Source organism: Rhinoderma darwinii, chromosome 6 (assembly GCF_050947455.1).
Source record: "Rhinoderma darwinii isolate aRhiDar2 chromosome 6, aRhiDar2.hap1, whole genome shotgun sequence".
NCBI classification, from domain to species: domain Eukaryota; kingdom Metazoa; phylum Chordata; class Amphibia; order Anura; family Rhinodermatidae; genus Rhinoderma; species Rhinoderma darwinii.
The window spans coordinates 30,774,295-30,793,975 of record NC_134692.1 but is presented as its reverse complement, the minus strand read 5'-3'; the positions used below and the strand labels follow the sequence as shown (position 1 = coordinate 30,793,975).

Below are 19,681 nucleotides of genomic sequence, written 5' to 3'. Positions count from 1 at the left end.
TGGAGTAAAAACAAAAAATAGATTGTGACGGTGCAAACAGCCTTTACATCTTTACTAGTTACCTCTGGCATAATCCTTTGTTATGTGTAAACCTTAACAAATGAGCTTGATCTAGTTATATACTTAGGCTAGATTCAGACGGGCGTTCTGCATCTCGGGCGTGAAAAACAGGCGATTTTCACATCCGAGGTTTATCCGTGCTCTGCGCTGTGGGACGCGATATCACGCATCCCCTATAGACCAGAGTCTATGGAGGGATGCGTGAAGCGTGAAAAAATAGGACATGTCCTATTTGCTCACGGACCCTTCACACGGTCCGTTGAAACAACGGCCGTGTGAATGGCCACGTTGAATTTTATAGGTCCGTGTGACTGCCGTTGTTTCAACGGCCGTCACACGGACGTTTAACACGTTTGTGTGAATAAGGCCTAAGTCACAGTATGTAATGCAAGCAATAAGCCAAAATGGTATGCTGAGACTTGTTGTTCGAAGGTCAGCTCACTTCTAAATTCAGACTGATGGCTGAGATGACGACCCATTTCTAGTTTTTATTATCATATCTCGTTAAAATAGGCATCACACCTTTTTCATTCTATTGTTGTTGTTTTTTTTGCCTAAATACTAATTTATTAGAATATTATTCTTTTTTCTTTCTCTAAAAGGTATTGTATACTACAGCATTCGTGGCCAGGGCTCTGTGTTTGGGTCAATCCGACGTGCTTATATACCTACCTTTGAGGATTATGGTAATAATATGGTAAAGGATGTTGATCTGAACTTGCGCTACATAGTAAATCCAGATGGACTGGCTGTGGACTGGGTTGGAAGGTATTGTATCCCAGCTCTGAATATTTTTTTATCATTAATACCTTTAAAGCGGTGTTCCCATCTAAAAATGTTATGGCACATCATTCCCTGCACAGTGGGTAACTCAGAACATCCACAGGGGCCACAGGGTCTAACTGGGACGGCAGCTCCTATATTATTTCTTTATACTAAGTAACGGTGGAGGTCCCAGCAGTCGGACCCCTACCGATCCGTTCTAGTGATCCTAGCGATATGCTTTCAAATCAATGTAGTTTATTGAAGGAGACCTGCTAGCCGACACTTATACATAAGGAATTATGTCTCGTATAATTAAATGTTGGGTTTCTTTGAGGCCTCATCTACCTGTGAGACAATAATGAGTGGAGGTATGAAAACTGGTACAATGGAAAAGTAGATTAATTGTCCATGTCAAACAATCAGATCGCTTCTTTTTTCTAAATAAATTAAACTTGGAATCTGATTGGTTGCCATGAGCATGTACTTCACTTATCCTTTGCACCAGTTTTGATACATCTCCCCCAACATGTGTTAAGAATATGGCTTTCCCCCGGACAGGTAGCAGTGCCCTCTGCTAGGAAATGTCATAACATTTTGTGGGGTTCCTTCCCTTGGTCCACTTGCCGATCCTAAAAATGAAGGAACCGCGGTCCCGCTTGCTTTTTCATTGCACGGTGACGCTGCTTTCCAACAGCTCCGTTCCAATGAATGGGGCTGTGTTTCTGGTCCCTGCACAGAGGATAGCCGGGGCTGTGTAGGGAGGATCTGTGAAGTAGCCGCTTTACTAGTGCTGCAGGTACTTTATTCTGAGGATCAGTCGGGGTCTCGGCAGTTGGACCCCCACTGACCAAGTAATGGCATATCCTAGCTATATGCCATCACTTCTACTGTAAGGAGAAACAGGTCTAACATGACTAGGAAGTTGCACCAAATTTATCAAGCCCATTGTGTTATCTTGATTGATTTAGCACAGTTTGGGCTTTTTTTTCCGGACTCATAAATACATTTGTAAATCATTTTACTACTTTATGTCTTTTACTTAATATCACGCTGTGAGGTTCAGTTGCAGTAAGTGATTTAAACAAAGAGAAAAAAACATTGGCACCTCCCAACTGATCCATTTTCTTCCTATCAATACTCAGACACATTTATTGGACTGATGCTGGCACAAATCGTATAGAAGTAGCAAAACTGGATGGAAGATATAGAAAGTGGCTTATTTACACTCAAGTGGACCAGCCGGCAGCCATTGCTCTCAATCCAGAGCTTGGGTGAGTGATTGCTTCCAGCAGAGTTAGACCTACAGGTTTTTTGCATGGGTCGCTTTAGAATAATGGGGATTTTTTTATAGCATTTAAGTTTGATTTTTTCTGATTTTAGAAAACTCTCCATTCAGGACCCTCATCTATTAGTCAGAGCAGAGATTGGTTACATGAGCATCTCTTGCCCTGGAAAACCAGTACATCTGTGCATTACACAAACAGCCTATTAATTTCAATGGGAACTGGGTATTGTTCAAAGAGGATCTGTCACTAGGTCATATAAGTTGAACTGGTTAACTGACCTGAATAGTGCTGTCTCCCTGGTTTCAGCGCTATCTTTCTTTTTTTCCTGGACCCCTATGTTCCAGAGCTATGACCCACTGTTGTGTTGGCTTCCTATATGCTAATTTGCTGTATTTAGCCAACGGGGTGGGGCTAGCCTCTGATGCTGACCATTCAGCGCTAGACAGCTTGTGGGTCGTTCACACCCCGTTGGCTAATTACAGCAAATTAGCTTATAGGGAGCCAACACAACAATGGGCCATATCTGTGGAACTAGAAAAAAACAAAACAGTGATGGAATCAGGGAGACAGCAGAAATTCAGGTTGGTAAACCAGTTAAAATTATATGACCTGGTGACAGGTCCTCTTTAAAGGGGTTGAACAAGATGAGAAAAACATGGCTGCTTTTTGCTAGAAATAGCGTCACACCTGTCTATGGGTTGTGTCTGGTATTATGGCTCAGCCCCACTAAAGTGAATGGTTCTCAGCTGCAGTACCACACACAACCTGTGGACTGGTGTTTTTGGAATAAAGTAGCCTACTAACCTTGTACAATTCCCTTTACTTCTCCTGTAAAGGTTAATTGAACACTTGTCATTGGATTTCCCCGATCACCGGGGGTCCCACCAGTTAAACACCTTATTCTTAGGTGACCCCTCAAACAAAGCAGACAACCCCACTGTATTTTTCTTCTTGCAGGATGATGTATTGGACAGACTGGGGAAGGCAGCCTAAGATTGAACAAGCCTGGATGGACGGGCAGCAGAGACAGGTTCTGGTTTCAGAAGAACTTGGTTGGCCAACTGGAATCACTATCGACTACATTAACAATAACAGGATTTACTGGAGTGACTCCAAGGAAAATGTCATTGAATCTATCAAACCTGATGGCACAGACAGGCAGACAGTTTTACATGGAGGTGAGAAGATATCTGTTGTCACTTGTCTTCTCCTATTGATATCAATATCACACAGACATGCTTAGTGAAGGTGTGTCATGTAACTCATTGTCTTTGGTCTCCTGGGTTAGAATTGAACCAAGGACATCTTCATGGAGTTTGGGTTTCCTCAGGGTTCTCCGGTTTCCTCCTACACGCTAATAAACATACTGATGGTATTTTTAGTTTCCTATGACGTTATGTATGTCTGAGATAGGGAAACAAAATTGTCAGCCGCATTGTAAATAGGGACTGATGTGAGTGATGACGGTATCTCTGCACAGCGCTGCCAAATATGTTGACGCTGTATAAGAAACGATGCAGTAGGGGAAAACAAGCATTACAATTTACCCATTAGAATCAATGAGGATCCATGGAGCTTCAGCTCCCTGCTGTAACTTAGGGGATCAAGATCAGGAAAAACCCACCCACCTACTTTAAAATGGATTAATAGAGAATAAAAGGTCATATTTTAATTTGTTATTTGCATTTGTAAAGGTAATGTATCATCAGAAAATGACTTTTTATTAAAAACATATTTTCTTTTAATATTTTTTCTTTGCGGCTATCCATATTACAAAAAAATCTGGAAAAAATTCCAGTATTCACACTGGCCACTAGAGCACACACACCAGGCTGACATTTCTTGTTGCCTGCAGCTAGCTTGTCAGATTTGTTGTGTAGACTGGGACAGGGTCAGCAGAGCGCAGCAGATTTAATGGCAGATGATAGCTCTATTGTACTGCTTTAGTCCTAAAGAAGGCTGGATAGCAACACTATACGCTCAAATATGTATGCATGTAACTCCTCGGTCCCTCCTTGGTCTCTGGAGGAGGCTGTATTCTATCTCTTACTGAAGACTATTATGTGTATCTCCAATATTGCCAACCCAAGGAAAGTTTTTACAAATAATTGTTATCTCATAGGTATATGTAGCGCTATTATATTCAATATTGTTGTACAGTGACTGTATTTATCCATATCTGACCATCCTATACCGGAGCATACAATACAGTTCTTTAATTTTCCTGATTACTGGAATTCTTTATTCCAAATAGTCTGGAAAATCTGTTAGGTTAGCATTACACTTGTACCATTGATAAAAGGATCTTGCAATATACAGTAAGTAAATTGTCTGTTATTCATTATAAAGAAAACAAATTCATTTTTCTTCTTTACTTTTTTTTAACCGGTTAAAAGATCTTGGCAACCCTTACAGTCTGGATGTATTTGAGGGTCATTTGTACTGGACAACAAAGGAGAAGGGGGAAGTGTGGAAGAAAGATAAGTTTGGCACTGGAGCTAAAGTTAAAGTTCTAACAATCAACCCATGGCTAACTCAAGTGCGGATATACCACTCACGTCGTTACAACCACACAGGTAATTGTCTATTCCTTTAAAGACTATGTACACCTTTGAGATCGTTTTATTTTGTTTAATAAAAATGTCTATCAGTGTGTTTTGTGCAACTTTCTAAATACTTTTTATTAAAAATTATTTTTACTTTTTGAGATACAGATGTAGCCGTCTTTACCTTGACTTTTACCACATTAAATAAACAGTGGCTAGATCTCTTAACTTGAGTTTTTCAATGGCTTTTGTTGTGTGATATCACACTGCAGCAAGTTATCAGTATCAAGTTAAAGATGGCTACATTGGTACAGCTGCTTTGTATTCTGTATGCACAGCAGCTGTATCGTGTGCTGAGACCTGAATCCGATAGGTCAGCGGGACTGACGGGTTCAGTGTCAGCGGGTCCTGCATGTCTCTGACAGACAGGTTCCACCTGTTATCGATCACATCTAAGTTATAAACTTAGATGTGATCGGTAAGCTCGATCCTGCATGCCTGAGACATGCAGGACCCGCTGACACTGAACCCGTGAGGTTTTTACATTACATTGAAGTCAATGGGGGGAAAAAGCAAGAAAAAAAATCCCAAAATACTAACCGCCTTCCTCTGCAGCCAGGGAAGGGTCCAGCCTGTGGTGAAATTCTCACCTTGCCACATGGATGGTACACCATTGAGCAGTGGTTATGTATTTGGTCGCTCCCCTTTGAAAAGTAACCCAGCATGTACAGCCACCTTTTTGACCAAGATTACTCCTCCCCTTCATTCTCAATGCTGAGACCCCCACCAATCCCCCTGTCATGTCTAATTAAAAGGCAATATAAATGATTGCATTTTACAATATAAAAGTTTTATGAGAATTATATTTTTTCCCATAAACAACCTCACAGCATTGACTTGAATAAGTCTACGCTGCAATACCAGACAGAGCCCATAGATGAGTGTGGCACTGTTTCTGGATACAAATAAGACCCCCTTTTCTAATCTCATGCAACCTATTAACTTTTTAGTTATTCTGATGAAGACTTATTATTTTTTCTTGATTTATTTAGTTTCAAATCGCTGCAAAGATATCTGCTCCCACCTGTGCTTGTTGAGACCAGGAGGTTATACATGTTCCTGCCCACAAGGGACTCAGTTCATGGAGGGCAGTACCACTGAGTGTGATGCAGGTATTATAAATATCCGACTGTCTAACATCCTTACTGTTATAAAGGAACAAAAGTATTATGTAAATGGTTGTTTACTGCAACATGTTATTATAGCACAGACAAAACAGATAAAAACAAGGGGACATATACCAAAACACCGAAAAAGGCCATACTTGCAAATGGACGCAGCCAGGTCAGAAACGCTGATGAAGGAGAGTGAACAGGTGCATTAAATAATAATAGCCACTCCCACTAGTCTTGAGGGGAGTGGGGTGTGGTGGTCTGGGTATCCTTGTCGTGGATTGCGAGCTTGTGTCCTTTTGGCCAAAATGATCACTAATACCCCAGGTATTTTTCATTATTACTTATATTCGCTTCTCTTGGACACAGCCGGGTCTTTGATGCTGGGAGAGCATGGTGTGTTGTTGTTTGGCATAGCAAGCAGGGTAGCCCGCTCTATGAACTATCAAGGCGTCACAAATAGGCTTCTACCTGGCTATACACGTTGTGCCTCATGACCTACACACTATCCCTCCATGTTTCACACACTTACACCCCATTATTCATTTATTTCTATTGAGGCACTTCACTCATTACTGCCCCCTATATTTCACTTATAGTATTACACTTGCACATACACTATTCTTTTCTTACTACACATCCCATGCACCACACACACCACTCCCCTCAAGACTAGTGGGAGTGGCTATTATTATTTAAAGCACCTGCTCACTCTCCTTCATCAGCGTTTCTGACCTGGCTGTGTCCATTTGCAAGTATGGCCTTTTTCGGTGTTATGTTATTATAGCACTGCATGTTCCACACCATGTTTAGTAACACAAAAAAAACTAACGCTGAGCCCTTAACAATACAAAGTCTTATGGTAATATTATATATTCCTACCCATCAAAATTTGCGTCAAATATTGTTGATACTAATGGCTGAAAACAAGAATCTGTTTGGTTGCTAGATTTAATGCTTCCCTTTAATTGATCATATGAGGGATCGGGCGAGAAGTGATGGCACTGACCAACCTCTTAATAGAAATGAACATTTCTAATATATCTTTATTATTAACAGTGCTACCTTGTCCTACTAGTAGGTGTCACTACTACAGGACATCTTATGGCTGAATGAGTCATTATAAACTTTTAACAATAAAATCATTCAAATATCAGGTACTAGGGCGCTGCAGGATTTAAGCAAATTGTACTATGATAATAATGAGAGAGGCTTTATAGATAATGCTACAAATTATGGCCCCCGGACCGGCACCTTCATCAGATATCAGTATAAAATTTGACTCCAATCATATTAATTTACATATACTTTGTTTGTCATTTTAACTTTGTCAAAATTTTTGTATGTGTCCTGTAAACCTAGTACTAAAATGACACTAACAAACAGGTTTATGAGACCAGAGCACACAAAGCTTATCACTAATGGTTACCCTTGTCCCCATGAAAAGGAGCTCCACCGCAAACCTGGCATGTAATGCAAATATTATTTCATCTATGACCTTTTTTTGCCTGGCCATGCACATTAGATAGCTGTCGGACGAACGAACGATTCCACTAATACACATGCACACTCGGCTCGGCTCAAATATGTATTGTGAATGGGGAGAGGGGAATAAGCTGCCGCCAGACACCTCATATCTAACCTGAGAACAAAAGGATCGGGTATGTTAAAAAACAACTGCCGATTCTTCTCTCCTTTGACATCTGCCGGAGGGGAGTCAGGAGGGCTCCATACACATAAGATCATTTGGCTATGTTGCCAAAATCAGCAGGTTCGGACGACATTAATGTAATGTGTGTGCCATCTTACTTTTATCATATTAAGTTTGTATTATAAATTGTATCTGGACAATGGCCCATATTCTTATCCGTCACATATAGTATAGCCACTACAGTCCCTGATTCTGATACATAATAATTGCATGTACTGCTTACTAACATGCATGGCTTTCCATTTTCTTAGCTATTGAATCCCCTCCAACCATGCCACCAGCATGCAGATGTATGCATGGAGGAATATGCTATTTTGATGAAATGGGCCTTCCAAAATGCAAGTAAGTTTTGTCTGATGCCTTCTTAGTATATGACTGTATTAAAGAATTCTTATTATTCTCTTGAACATCTATGTACTTGAAATTCATTCTCATAACCTTGTCTTCATGAGACCACCAATACCCCGGCTCCACAGCTTCTCTGTCTTTTACAGAACTCAACAGTGTTCCGTCCTCTAGGGGAGCCCTAAGGACGGAAGACCTAGGAGCAAACTATACCACCCAGTGTTATTTAGGAGTGATGATTACATTATTTTAAAAATGACTTTTAATATTTTTTTGGGCACTATATGGCAGTATTATGTGGGTTCCTTAGTGGGGGAATTATTTGAATACTCCATATTGTTTGGGCACTATCTGGAATCCACATAGATGATTAAAAACATCCATACATGACATTCACTTAATATTTCTGAACATCAGTGGCACCTAAAAAATAGAATACATCCAAACATGCCATTTACTTAATATTTCTGAACAACAGCGCCACCTAGATGATTAAACTCATGCAACATGCTGTGCATTTAATATTATTTTTTAGTTCTTCTGAACATTACTCCTAACATGGCTTATTACTTCCAGATGTACAGCTGGGTATTCTGGAAGTTATTGCAATATGGCATATACTGCTGGCATCCCTCCAGGAACTGGTATGTCTGATCTTTATCCTGTATCCTATTGTTTGTATTTCACATTATGTTCCCGATATATGAATTACAATTTCTTTGTAGCGGCAGTCGCTGTGCTCCTCACTGTGATTTTGGTCATTATTATCTGTGCCTTGGTGGTTGGAGGCCTCTTCAATTACAGACGGACAGGAAAACTTTTACCGGCTCTTCCTAAATTCCCAAGGTTGGTGCAATTTATGACTAATTTCATTGGCTCAGCTTCATTGGCTGACAATAGTTTAGTCTCAGCGTTTGTAACACATAGAGTGTCAGAAGTTTTCATGTTTGGAGACTTAAGAACATCAAAGATTATAATAACAAAAAATGTTGACGTATAAGATCCAAAAAATCATCATGGGGGGGCGTGGCCAGCAGTCGATGGCGCCGGTCGCATAAACTGAGAGCTCCGCGCCCTGCCACGCAGATCCAGCAGCCTACAGCGGGGAAAGGTGCCTCATATGGGGAAAAAAAGACCCCAAGGGTCTAGACTCACCCCTGCAGCACAGCACCAGGTCGCCGCCGTTCCACCAACGATCGACGGCTACTTTCTTCGGCGGCAAGCCACGCCGCTCCCTCAGCCGCAGCCATCTTGGACAGCCTCGTGTCAGAAGGAAGGGGAGATGTCCGAGCAGGGAGAGGAGACAGTGCCCCACGTACAGGGTAAGCTGAATAGCCGGATGGCTAAAGTTCACCCTCCCAGCTCCCCTAAGCTGTCCTCCACCTCGTCCTGTGAACAGCAGGGAAGGGGGTCCCCTATCCCAGGAGCAATGGAGGCCAGGCCACGAGGAGCATCAGCTCAGTCAGAGGCCCCAGTACACCTGCTTGAACCACCAATGTCACAGCCCTCAGCACAAATGGCCCTACAGATTTGGCCTGCACCTAAACCCCAACGGCCCACGATCCAGCAGCCGGGGAGGAGAGACGATCTGGGGGATACACCATCTTTGACCCCCTATGCCCAGGCCCCTGCATATGCCTCAGATTCTGACCTGGAGGATTCAGCCTCACTTCCTTCAGATGTGCCCCCTATGTGGAGGGAATGTTTCTCACAGTTGCCCACTAAAGAGGACTTTAAGAGTATGATACAAGAAGTGAAGGCAGCTTTTCGTTCAGAATTGGCGGGGGTGTCGCAGCATATACAGCAGATTGCTACGAGGGTGGAGGCTCTAGAAGATGACCACGATGCCACTAGGCGCCATGTTTCTGTGATACAGTCTTCAGTGTCCTCCCAGCTGGCGTCCATTAGAGATATGCAACTGCATCTAGAGGATTTGGATAACAGAGGTCGCCGTCATAATATAAGGATAAGGGGCATACCGGAGCCCTCGGGGTCTGAAGATCTTCCCATCGTGTTAGAGACTATCTTTAACGACCTTTTGGGTGCACCCCCGTCTAATCGGATACCGCTTGACAGAGCGCATAGAGCACTGAAACCAAAATCCATTACATCTCAGCCCAGGGATATCATCTGCTGTGTCCAGGATTTCCGCACTAAGGAGGACATTATGCTTAAAGCCCGTCAGCGTAAAGACCTGGAGTATGCCGGTATGCCGATTCAGTTATTCCCGGATCTCTCCTGGATTACGTTACAGAAAAGACGTCTGCTTCGTCCACTTCTCGCAGCCCTACGGGACCACAATATTATTTATCGATGGGGGTTTCCGTTCTCCCTTACAGCCCGAAGAGATGGTGTTTCTGCAACCCTGAGGTACCCAGGGGATTTGCCTCATTTCTGTGACTCCCTTGGTATACCAACGCCCAAGATGCAGAATTGGGAGATTCCTTTGCCGCCTTCGTCTCCACCTCCAGTCTGGCAGTCGGTCCGAAATAAGCGGAGGACCTCTCCAAGACGACAGTCTACCCGAAGTTCACCAAGACCTGATTTGAATTGATGGACGCTGCGCAGATACACGGCACCTCCGTAATATATGTGAAGGAGCCTGGTCACCCATACCAGCTGCTCCCTTCGCCAGTTGCACTATCCTAGGCTAAAAATGCATTTAGGATTATATTTCTGATTTTATGTTGTTTCTCTTTAATTCGTTAACGTAAATTGTGGCAGGGCGCGATTGCCCGGGATACACTTGGCTCTTTCACCCCCTTTTTGTTTTTTCTCGGCCTGTACGTATTTATACGTACTTTTGTACTAGGTTCCTCGACTGTTGAGACCCGACCTCTTTTTTTGATAGGGGTAATTTGTTTTGCAGTTCTCCCTCTGTTTTTAGAGAGAGTTGCAAAGGGTAATATTGTATTACCAGTTTTCTTTTGCTTTAATATCACCCGCCCCAGGGTATAGTATTCTCCCTGGTAGTATTTTCTGAGTGTGTTTGAAATTCATTGATCTCATGCATTTCTCTTTGTTCTCACTGCAGATATGTGTATTGTCTCCCTGGTACGTCTTTACCCCAGTGTCTTTCCCTCCCCTCCTACTTTCATCCGAAATAACACTTGAGACGACAGTGAATCCTCCAAGAACCTCCAAGGTAGAAGGACGCCGTAGAACACTGCTTGCTTTGAAACCGACATGGGACTGGCCCCGACATAACTGTGAGCTGTATACATCCGCACTTTCCACATCATTCTTTGCTCTTTCATACATCTTTGACCATGGTTAAATTTGTCACACTTAATGTCAAGGGTCTCAACTCCAATGTGAAGAGACGCTTGCTTCTCAGGGAGTTGAAATCGCTTGGAGCGGAAGTTGCTTTTCTGCAGGAAACACACTTAGATTCATCCGGAACTTTCCAATTTGCCCGAGGGGCGTATCCTGCTGTGTACTCTGCCTCGTCAGGTCGCAAAAGGGAGGGGGTGGCCATTTTGATAGCAGCTTCCTGCCCCATACAAGTTCACACCTCACATCTAGATCCGAAAGGCAGATATGTTATAATAGAGGGGACTTTGCTTGGACAGCCCATTGTTTTATGTAACGTTTACTCTCCTAATACCGCACAGATTCCATTCCTACGTAGACTCCTTTCTAAACTCCAGAAGCTTCCTAGGGGGGCATGGCTGGTGGGAGGAGATTTTAATGTCCCGTTCTCCACGTCCATGGATAGGGTCTCTCTTACACACGCTACTCCGACGCCCACCCTTACAGGACTTTCTACACGTTTTAGGCAACTAATTAGAGAGCACCAGCTCTATGATTTGTGGCGAGTGGATCACCCAGGTGATAGGTCCTATACCTTCTTCTCCCATACGCACAGCACTCATACACGCTTAGATTACTTTTTTGGTAATGTCCCTGCCCTCCGTGCGCTCCAGGGGGCGAATATAGACCCCATCTCTTGGTCAGATCACGCACCAGTTTCTGTGTCCCTACAGATAGGGAAACCAAATACGAGAGTATGTCATTGGCGCTTAAACGAAACTTTGATTAAGTCCCCTGCTCTTAGGGACAGCCTGGCCGGACATATGCGGGAATTTTATGCACTTAATGAGGGATCGGTTCCTTCAGTATCCACTCTTTGGGAGGCGCATAAGGCGGTGATGAGAGGGCAATGCATAGTAATGGGATCTAGATTGAAAAGAGACTCTCGGGCCAAGCGGGTGGCTCTCCATCGGACAATTACTAAGTTGGAGAGAGAAATGGGGATTAAACCGGCGGTCCCGACACTACGGAAATTGATAGAGGCTAGAGCACAACTCAAGGACTTAGCTATGAAGGGGGTAGAAAAGTCATTACTATACACAAAAAGGAAATATTACGACAAAGGTAATAAGGCGCACTCGCTTCTGGCCAGACTATTGCGGGATCAGGCGACTGTTCGTACTCCACAGGCGGTTCGGAATAAGGCGGGCATACTCCAGCATCACCCAGACACGATAGCCACACTTTTTCATGACTATTATAAATCCTTATACCACCTGCCAAATACCTTACCACCTGATCCGGCTCGTCGGAGGGAAACGCTGCAAGCATATCTCTCTTCCTGTGCTCTCCCTAAACTGAAAGATGAGGAGCTTTCATCCCTGAATGCCCCGATCTCTGCGGAGGAATTGTTTGATATATTGAAGGACCTCCCTAGTGGTAAGGCCCCTGGACCAGATGGCTTTACATATGGGTATTATAAGACCTTTGCAGAGATCTTGGTTCCACGGATGGCTTCCTTATTTAATGAATTCCTACAGGGTTCTCCCATCCCTCAAACATTCCTGCATTCTCATATCACGCTGATCCCTAAACCGGGTAGAGACCACGCAGAGTGCTCCAATTACAGACCCATAGCCCTTCTGAATTCGGATCTAAAAATTTTCACCCGTCTTCTAGCTAATAGACTCAATGTTTGGCTCCCTTCTTTGATTCACAAAGACCAAGTGGGCTTTGTGCCTCTTAGGCAAGGAGGAGACAACACACGAAGGGCCCTTGACCTCATTGATGCCCTCCAAAAGCAAAAGGAATCGGCGATCCTTCTTAGTCTAGATGCAGAGAAGGCGTTTGACCGCTTGGGATGGCCATTTATGTTCGAAACTCTAAATTCATTTGGGATTTCGGGCCCTTATTTGACAGCACTGCGTGGTCTCTACTCCAAACCAACAGCGGCAATTAAACTCCCACACTCCACCTCCCCTCCGTTTCAAATCTGGAATGGTACACGTCAGGGGTGTCCCCTATCCCCACTTTTATTTGTGCTATGCATAGAACCTTTAGCAGCTCAAATACGGAAATCCAGGGATATAGCGGGGGTCCAGATACAAGATAAAGAGTTTAAGGTTTCCCTGTTTGCAGATGACGTCCTCTTGACTATCACTAAACCTCATACCTCCCTCCCTAACCTTACTACAGTTCTCCGTAGGTATGGGAGGCTGTCAGGATATAAAACTAATACATCTAAAACGGAAGCGCTCCCTCTTAATGTCCCACACCAGGAGCTCCAGCTACTCAAACACAACTACACCTACAACTGGAAGGAAACCTCCCTGACTTACTTAGGAGTTCAACTCACTCCCTCCTATACGTCGGTTTACAAGGCGAATTTCCCCTCTCTGTTTGTAGAGCTACGTCAGCTAATGGCCAGGTGGGATCCTCTTCCCATGTCATTTTTTGGGCGCATAGCAGCGGTCAAAATGACCTTGCTCCCTAAATTACTGTACTACTTTGAGACTTTGCCGGTAGCAGTACCTATGAAGGAATTGCGGGCCATGCAGTCTTCTATCCTCAGGTTCATATGGCACTCCGGCAGACATCGAATTCCGAAATCAGTTTTATTATCGGGTCGATCTGCGGGTGGGCTATCGGTCCCTGATGTGGTGAAGTACTACTGGGCGGCACACCTCCGTCGCATACCCAGCTGGGTGTCTTTAAGGGCGTACAATAAATGGACCGAAATAGAGAAGCTATGGATGGCCCCGGTCCACCCAAACTCCCTGTTATGGGGTGACCCACTGGTAATGCCGACCGCATCTTTATTGGGTCCCATGAGATTTCAAAGGGAGGTGTGGGAAACCTGTAAAAACCGCTTCCATTTGGCATCGGGTTGCCCGCCCTTGACTTCGGTACTCTACACTCCCACTATCCCGGGGGGCACTACCTCCCGAATAGTCCGATTGTGGACGGGAATTGAGGTATTTCACCTGGCTGATATGGTTGATCCCCACACGCAAGAGCTTCACCCGTTTTCATACTTTCAAAAACATCATAATATTCCCTCTGCTGCGTTCTTTCACTATCTTCAGGTTAGACATTACATGCAGCAAACTTTTAGATCCACGCGGGTTACTGCACCTACAAGCTTCGAAAGGTTATGTCGGTATGCTACCACCACTAGGGGGCTTATCTCAGCCATTTATGCATTATTGCTATCCCCGGAGGGTTCCCCTCCGCCTGGGCATAGATACATGTTGAAGTGGGAGGCCTTACTGAATAAATCCATCCCGCTCTCATTGTGGCAGATTATTTGGTCGCAAGCAGCTAAAACCTCCATCTGCACTGCATATAAGGAAAACCAATATAAAATCCTTATGTTTTGGTACCATACCCCTGCCTTTCTGCATAGCTTCAATCCGGGTATTCCGTCGGATTGCTGGCGATGTAGAGGTCAGAGAGGTGATCTGTTCCATATTTTCTGGAGCTGTTCACTGGTACAACAGTATTGGTTGGAAGTTAAGAACTTGGCATTGGCGGTGTTGCAGCAGGATATTCCCTTAGACCCTCTTCATTACCTCCTAAATGTTCCCCCTAGGTCTTTGGGGAAATCACCAGCTCGACTCTTTCGACACTTTCTTACAGCCGCTAAGACGTTGATAGCATGGAAATGGAGACAGACAACCCCTCCCTCCCACATCGACTTAGTAACTAGAATTAGGGAAATACGTACAATGGAGCATATGACGGCCTCTATTGACAATGAACTGGACAGGTTCAGAGTGGTGTGGGACCCGTGGGACAAGTATTGGATACAGGGAACTCAAGATTAGGTGGTAGGTGGAGCTCCGACTATCCCCCCCCTCCTCACCCCCTTAAACCCCTGTGTTTTTTCCCAGATGTTTTGTCTGTCTATTGAAAGTTACTGTCTTACTATGTGAATTGCATGGCCCTTCATGCTGCTCTAAGTTATATGTATATTGTTGAAAAATTTTCAATAAAAACACAGTTGAAACCAAAAAATCATCATGAGAACTAAATAATGTCTCATTACACGATAGTCTAAGTGCGCTGGTGAAATCGACAGAAAATGGCAATGGTGTAACTTTCCGATCAGGAGCCGATGTCAGCATGGATATCGGGGTGTCTGAATTTGGTGGGGAGTCTTCTATAGACAGAGCGATGCAAATGGTAAGCCATCTTTGTATGGTAAATATTATAGTATATGAGTGGGTCTGACTGCGTTTCTTTGTTTATCGGCATGAAGGTCAGGCCGGCACATAGTGCAGTGTGGTACAGTTTTTTCATGTATTTTTTGTTTTGCTTAGATTAATTTAATTTATTAGTTAATAATTGCCCTGCAGAAGAAGTTTGTGATTTGGTTGTTATACTGCACAGTGGTTGAGATATAATTACTGTTGTTGTGTTTTAGAATGAAACCTTCACTCTGGATGCTGGGAAAGAGCCGAATACATATGAGAATCCCATGTACTCACATACGGGGGAAAGTGGCGTCAGTGTGGTAAACATCGGCCAGCCGCCAGATGTAAGATGCCTAGTGCCCTGATAGATAGTAATGTGGGGACTTCAAACTGTACTAATGGGAACCTAGACTTTCCTCGTGCCATGTCATGGGTATAGCCATGACCTAGACGAATATAAATTAAGCTCTTGGTGGTGTGAATAATGTTTGTATGGTTTACTAAAATACATTCAAATACCCTGTTAGGAAACTATAAATGAATAGACGGGGCCCCTCATTCAGGATTCTTCCAAGGAATCTTTAAACACCCTAGTGCTTGAGTGGGATTATCCTGCAATTGAACAGACTTGTTTTCCCCTCACGGGTGTCTTAATCAGTGACGATGATGTGTCTTCCTCTGTCATCGTTTTGGATAAGATGGAGATTGGATATATATCAGTGACCGCATTGATGTTAGTGCTAAAATAACTTCCTTTTTATTTCCAGATGACGGAAGTAAGCAGTGAACAAAAATCAGATAACTTTGAAAATCCGCTGTATTCTGTTAATAGCCCACAGACCTCAGCAAGCACAGAAGCACTTCAGGTTGAGGTATGCTACAATGTTTTTCCATTTAGACTTTGTCTCAAGAGAACATTATTTGGTAAGGGCTTGTCACAACTCAACGACCTCCTTTCAGAATGTAGTCGTCCCAGCTCATTGCCAAGGCAAGAGGCGGCCGGCCACACATCTACCTGGCAGGGGCTCTGTGAAGGGCAAGGGGGGAGATTATCGGTGGGTAGGGGCTCTGTGGGGGAGGCAGAAGGGGATAACGTGTGGAAGGGGGTCTGTAGGGTAGTTGGGGGCACATAGAAAAAAATAAATCTGTGCACTAAGGCTCATTGAGCTCCCTCCCCCAGTCACTCACCACCAAAATACTGTGCTCCTGCTATTGTGACTGCGGGATGGCAAGCTCTCAGAACTCCTGCCGTCATGCCCTGCCTTAAAGAAGCCCCTGCCTCCTCTTTCATACATGTAGCATGCATGTCACTGTAAGAAGGAGATGTGAAGTTGGGTTGGACTCTCTTCACTTTATGCCCACAACATAATGGGCCTGTTTCTTTCATCTAAGGGAAATTATATAAGCCCCATTGTGGTGGCTCAGTGGGTGACAGTGGTGGGTGGTTACTTTTTTTTAATCTTTTGTGGTCGGGCCCTTGACAGCAGTACAGGTTGTATTGCTCTGATGGTGGCCCTGGATCCAATATCCAATATTTCTAGCCAATCTATGAGTTTTAAACAAATGAATGCACGTCCTATCTTGGAATCACAAATGTTTTCCCTCAGGTTACAATGGGTGACTACAACCCCACATAACACATACTCCTTTTAATAACCACTTCTGTCAGATAATTGTATTTTTATAGCAGACATCTCTGCCCGCCAGTGTGCAATGACACTGTGTTCATCTCATGTTCCCCAGCAGGAATCAAAGTGGAATTTCTTTAAACGGAAGATAAAACAAAGCACAAACTTTGAAAATCCAATCTATGCAGAGGTGAGTACAGGTGTCCTGAGAACATTGTCACGGTAAATAGAAGAGCGCCAAATTATTTATAAATACAGACAAAAATAGATCTTTCTTAAGAGCCACAATTCAGGTACAGCACAATTCTGGGTGGTATATTGGGAATAGCAAGACAGCTCATATGGCATATCTGTCGTTGTTGAACGTGAGCCCCAACTCACACATCTTCTATCTCTATTTGCAAGAAACATGTGTCATAAATGTCAGATAGATGCGGGTCCCACCTCTGGGACCCGCACCTATCTCTAGAACGGGGCCCCCTAAACCCTGTTCTGCCGCTCTGTGTTTCGGCTGAATTCCGACCATGAATAAGGTTATATGGTCGGGAGTTACGAAAACAGCGTATCTCGCTGAGCTACGCTGTTTTCATAAGTCCCATAGAACTGAATGGTAGTTACAGAAACATCATAGCTCGCATGCTACGCGGTTTCCGTAACTGCCATTCACTACTATGAGAGTTACGGAAACAGCGTAGCTCAGCGGGCTTCCCGACCATATAACCAGGGAGTGGCCGGGAGGCAGCGAGAACAGACAAAGGTAGAAAAGGGTTTAGGGTGCCCCTTTCTAGAGATGGGTGCGGTTCCCAGAGGTGGGACTCGCATGTATCTGACATTTATGAAATATCCTGTTAATATGTCATAAATGTCTCTGATGGGGAAACCCCTTTAATACAACATAGATAGATGAAAATCAACCACCTTTCTCAGGCTCTGTGTTATTTCTTGATATTGACTTTATATATATTTCTACATATTAAAGGCGTTTTCTAGTTTGGAAAACTCAACTGTAGTGTTCACGATCCTCATCTGTTTGCCAGAGTGGAGTGTGGCTACAAAGAGCATCTCTCTCCCTTCTAGCAAGTAGATAATGTCCAAAGTGGAAAACCCCTTTAAGGTCACAATTTTTTCAAGAAGAACGAGCCCAATTTTTGAGAGAGGCACCCCATCCCTTTTATTAATGTATTTGAACCCCCTCCAGCTATTTTATATCCTTTTTATATTTAGCGTCTACTAAACGATGGGTCTTCAACCTGTGGCTCTCCAGCTGTAGTGAAACTACAGTTCCCAGCCTTCCCTGACAGTCTAAGGCTGTTCACGCATGATGGGCATTGTTTTACAACAGCTAGAGAGTCACAGGTTTAAGACCACCACCCTCAACCATAATCCATATTCAGAATGTGTGTGCTGAAAGAGTTTCATAATATGGTCACTTTTTATATTATCCCAGATGGAAAAAGGCAAACAAAATGGATCTGAGGAAGACCCGTCCCCCTTTACCGCCCCTCCTCCACTTCCCAAACCGTCACAGAAAAAGGAACAGCAACACTTGTCCTTCTCCCCCACAGAGGACACTTTCATTGACACTGCCAATCTTGTTAAGGAAGACTCCGATGTATAACCGATTCTTCAAATAGGATTCCTCAAACGTCAAATACTCTTGCACATATTTTTGTATTGGTCAAGAACATTCATCTCGTTATAAAATATTCTCTTTTTAGCCTCTAGGTGAAAACATTTTGCCTTTTTTTTTAAAAATGCCAATTTCTATTTTTATGAACAATTATCACAATGTACTATATGTATATCTTTGCACTGAGACTGACTGAAAATAATATAAATATTTTGTATATTTGTAAATTTTTTAAAGAAAAATTATTGTTATCATTGATATGTGTAAACTTTTGGAATAGTACAAAATAATGAAAGACACCTTAGAAATTTGTAATACAGTACACAAAGGAATGCATTAATATGTACAGGGGCCGTGTTTAACATCTCCTTTTTTTTAATTGTACAGATGCTTATACAAACTTCTATTAAGAAAATTACCTTTATAGATCTACATGAAGAAAAAAATAACAATATATATATATATATATATATATATATATACACACATATATATATATATATATATATATATATATATATATATATATATATATATATGTATATATATATATATATATATTTGTGTATTTGTTCAGTTGCATATATTTTCTGGTAGCTGTCTTTAGGCGAGTTTTATTTTAGTCTACTTACTATGCAAAACTTGGAATAATCAGACATCAATGAAAAAATAAAATATTAATGATGTATTCAAAAGTTTGTTTTATGTATGTATTTTTGTGGTGGATCCAAAATGATCCATTCTGTTGGTTATTACACAAGTTGACACACAGACCTGTTCTATACAAAGAGATAAAGATCCTATAAAATGGATTAAAGGTCTGATCCTTTTGTTTTACTCCAGAGATAAGGGGCAGCTGAGATGTCTGGCAACCTCTTATTCCCTCGTTGCCTTGGAAATAACCGACATGTCAACCGAGCTGAATGCAAATGCTGATGAGAGAGCAGTGGGGGCTGACCTCTGGTCCGAAAAAATATTTGGCTGGCAGTTATCGTATGTCTACGGTTGGCATTAAAGGGGTTTGTACAGGATGAGAATAACATGGCTGCTTGCTTCCAAAAACAGTGCCATACCTGTCCACTGATTGTTT

General features: G+C 43.0%; 1 protein-coding gene across 3 annotated transcripts in view; it reads left to right on the top strand.

Moving 5' to 3' along the window:
• The window catches only part of LRP2 (LDL receptor related protein 2), a 178,666-nt gene extending 159,601 nt beyond the window's left edge, over nucleotides 1-19,065 (top strand). For 2 of the 3 annotated variants that reach the window (XM_075829407.1, XM_075829405.1), the window contains 13 exons: nucleotides 663-828; nucleotides 1,968-2,096; nucleotides 3,069-3,289; nucleotides 4,508-4,687; nucleotides 5,710-5,829; nucleotides 7,792-7,882; nucleotides 8,462-8,529; nucleotides 8,611-8,731; nucleotides 15,193-15,322; nucleotides 15,564-15,677; nucleotides 16,101-16,205; nucleotides 17,077-17,151; nucleotides 18,409-19,065. In XM_075829407.1, coding sequence (XP_075685522.1) covers nucleotides 663-828; nucleotides 1,968-2,096; nucleotides 3,069-3,289; nucleotides 4,508-4,687; nucleotides 5,710-5,829; nucleotides 7,792-7,882; nucleotides 8,462-8,529; nucleotides 8,611-8,731; nucleotides 15,193-15,322; nucleotides 15,564-15,677; nucleotides 16,101-16,205; nucleotides 17,077-17,151; nucleotides 18,409-18,579 — 1,691 coding nt within the window. In that variant the 3' untranslated portion in view covers nucleotides 18,580-19,065. The remainder of the gene's footprint in view (nucleotides 1-662; nucleotides 829-1,967; nucleotides 2,097-3,068; nucleotides 3,290-4,507; nucleotides 4,688-5,709; nucleotides 5,830-7,791; nucleotides 7,883-8,461; nucleotides 8,530-8,610; nucleotides 8,732-15,192; nucleotides 15,323-15,563; nucleotides 15,678-16,100; nucleotides 16,206-17,076; nucleotides 17,152-18,408) is intronic. The other variant, XM_075829406.1, reaches the window with a different exon arrangement.
• The last annotated feature ends 616 nt before the right edge of the window (nucleotides 19,066-19,681 follow it).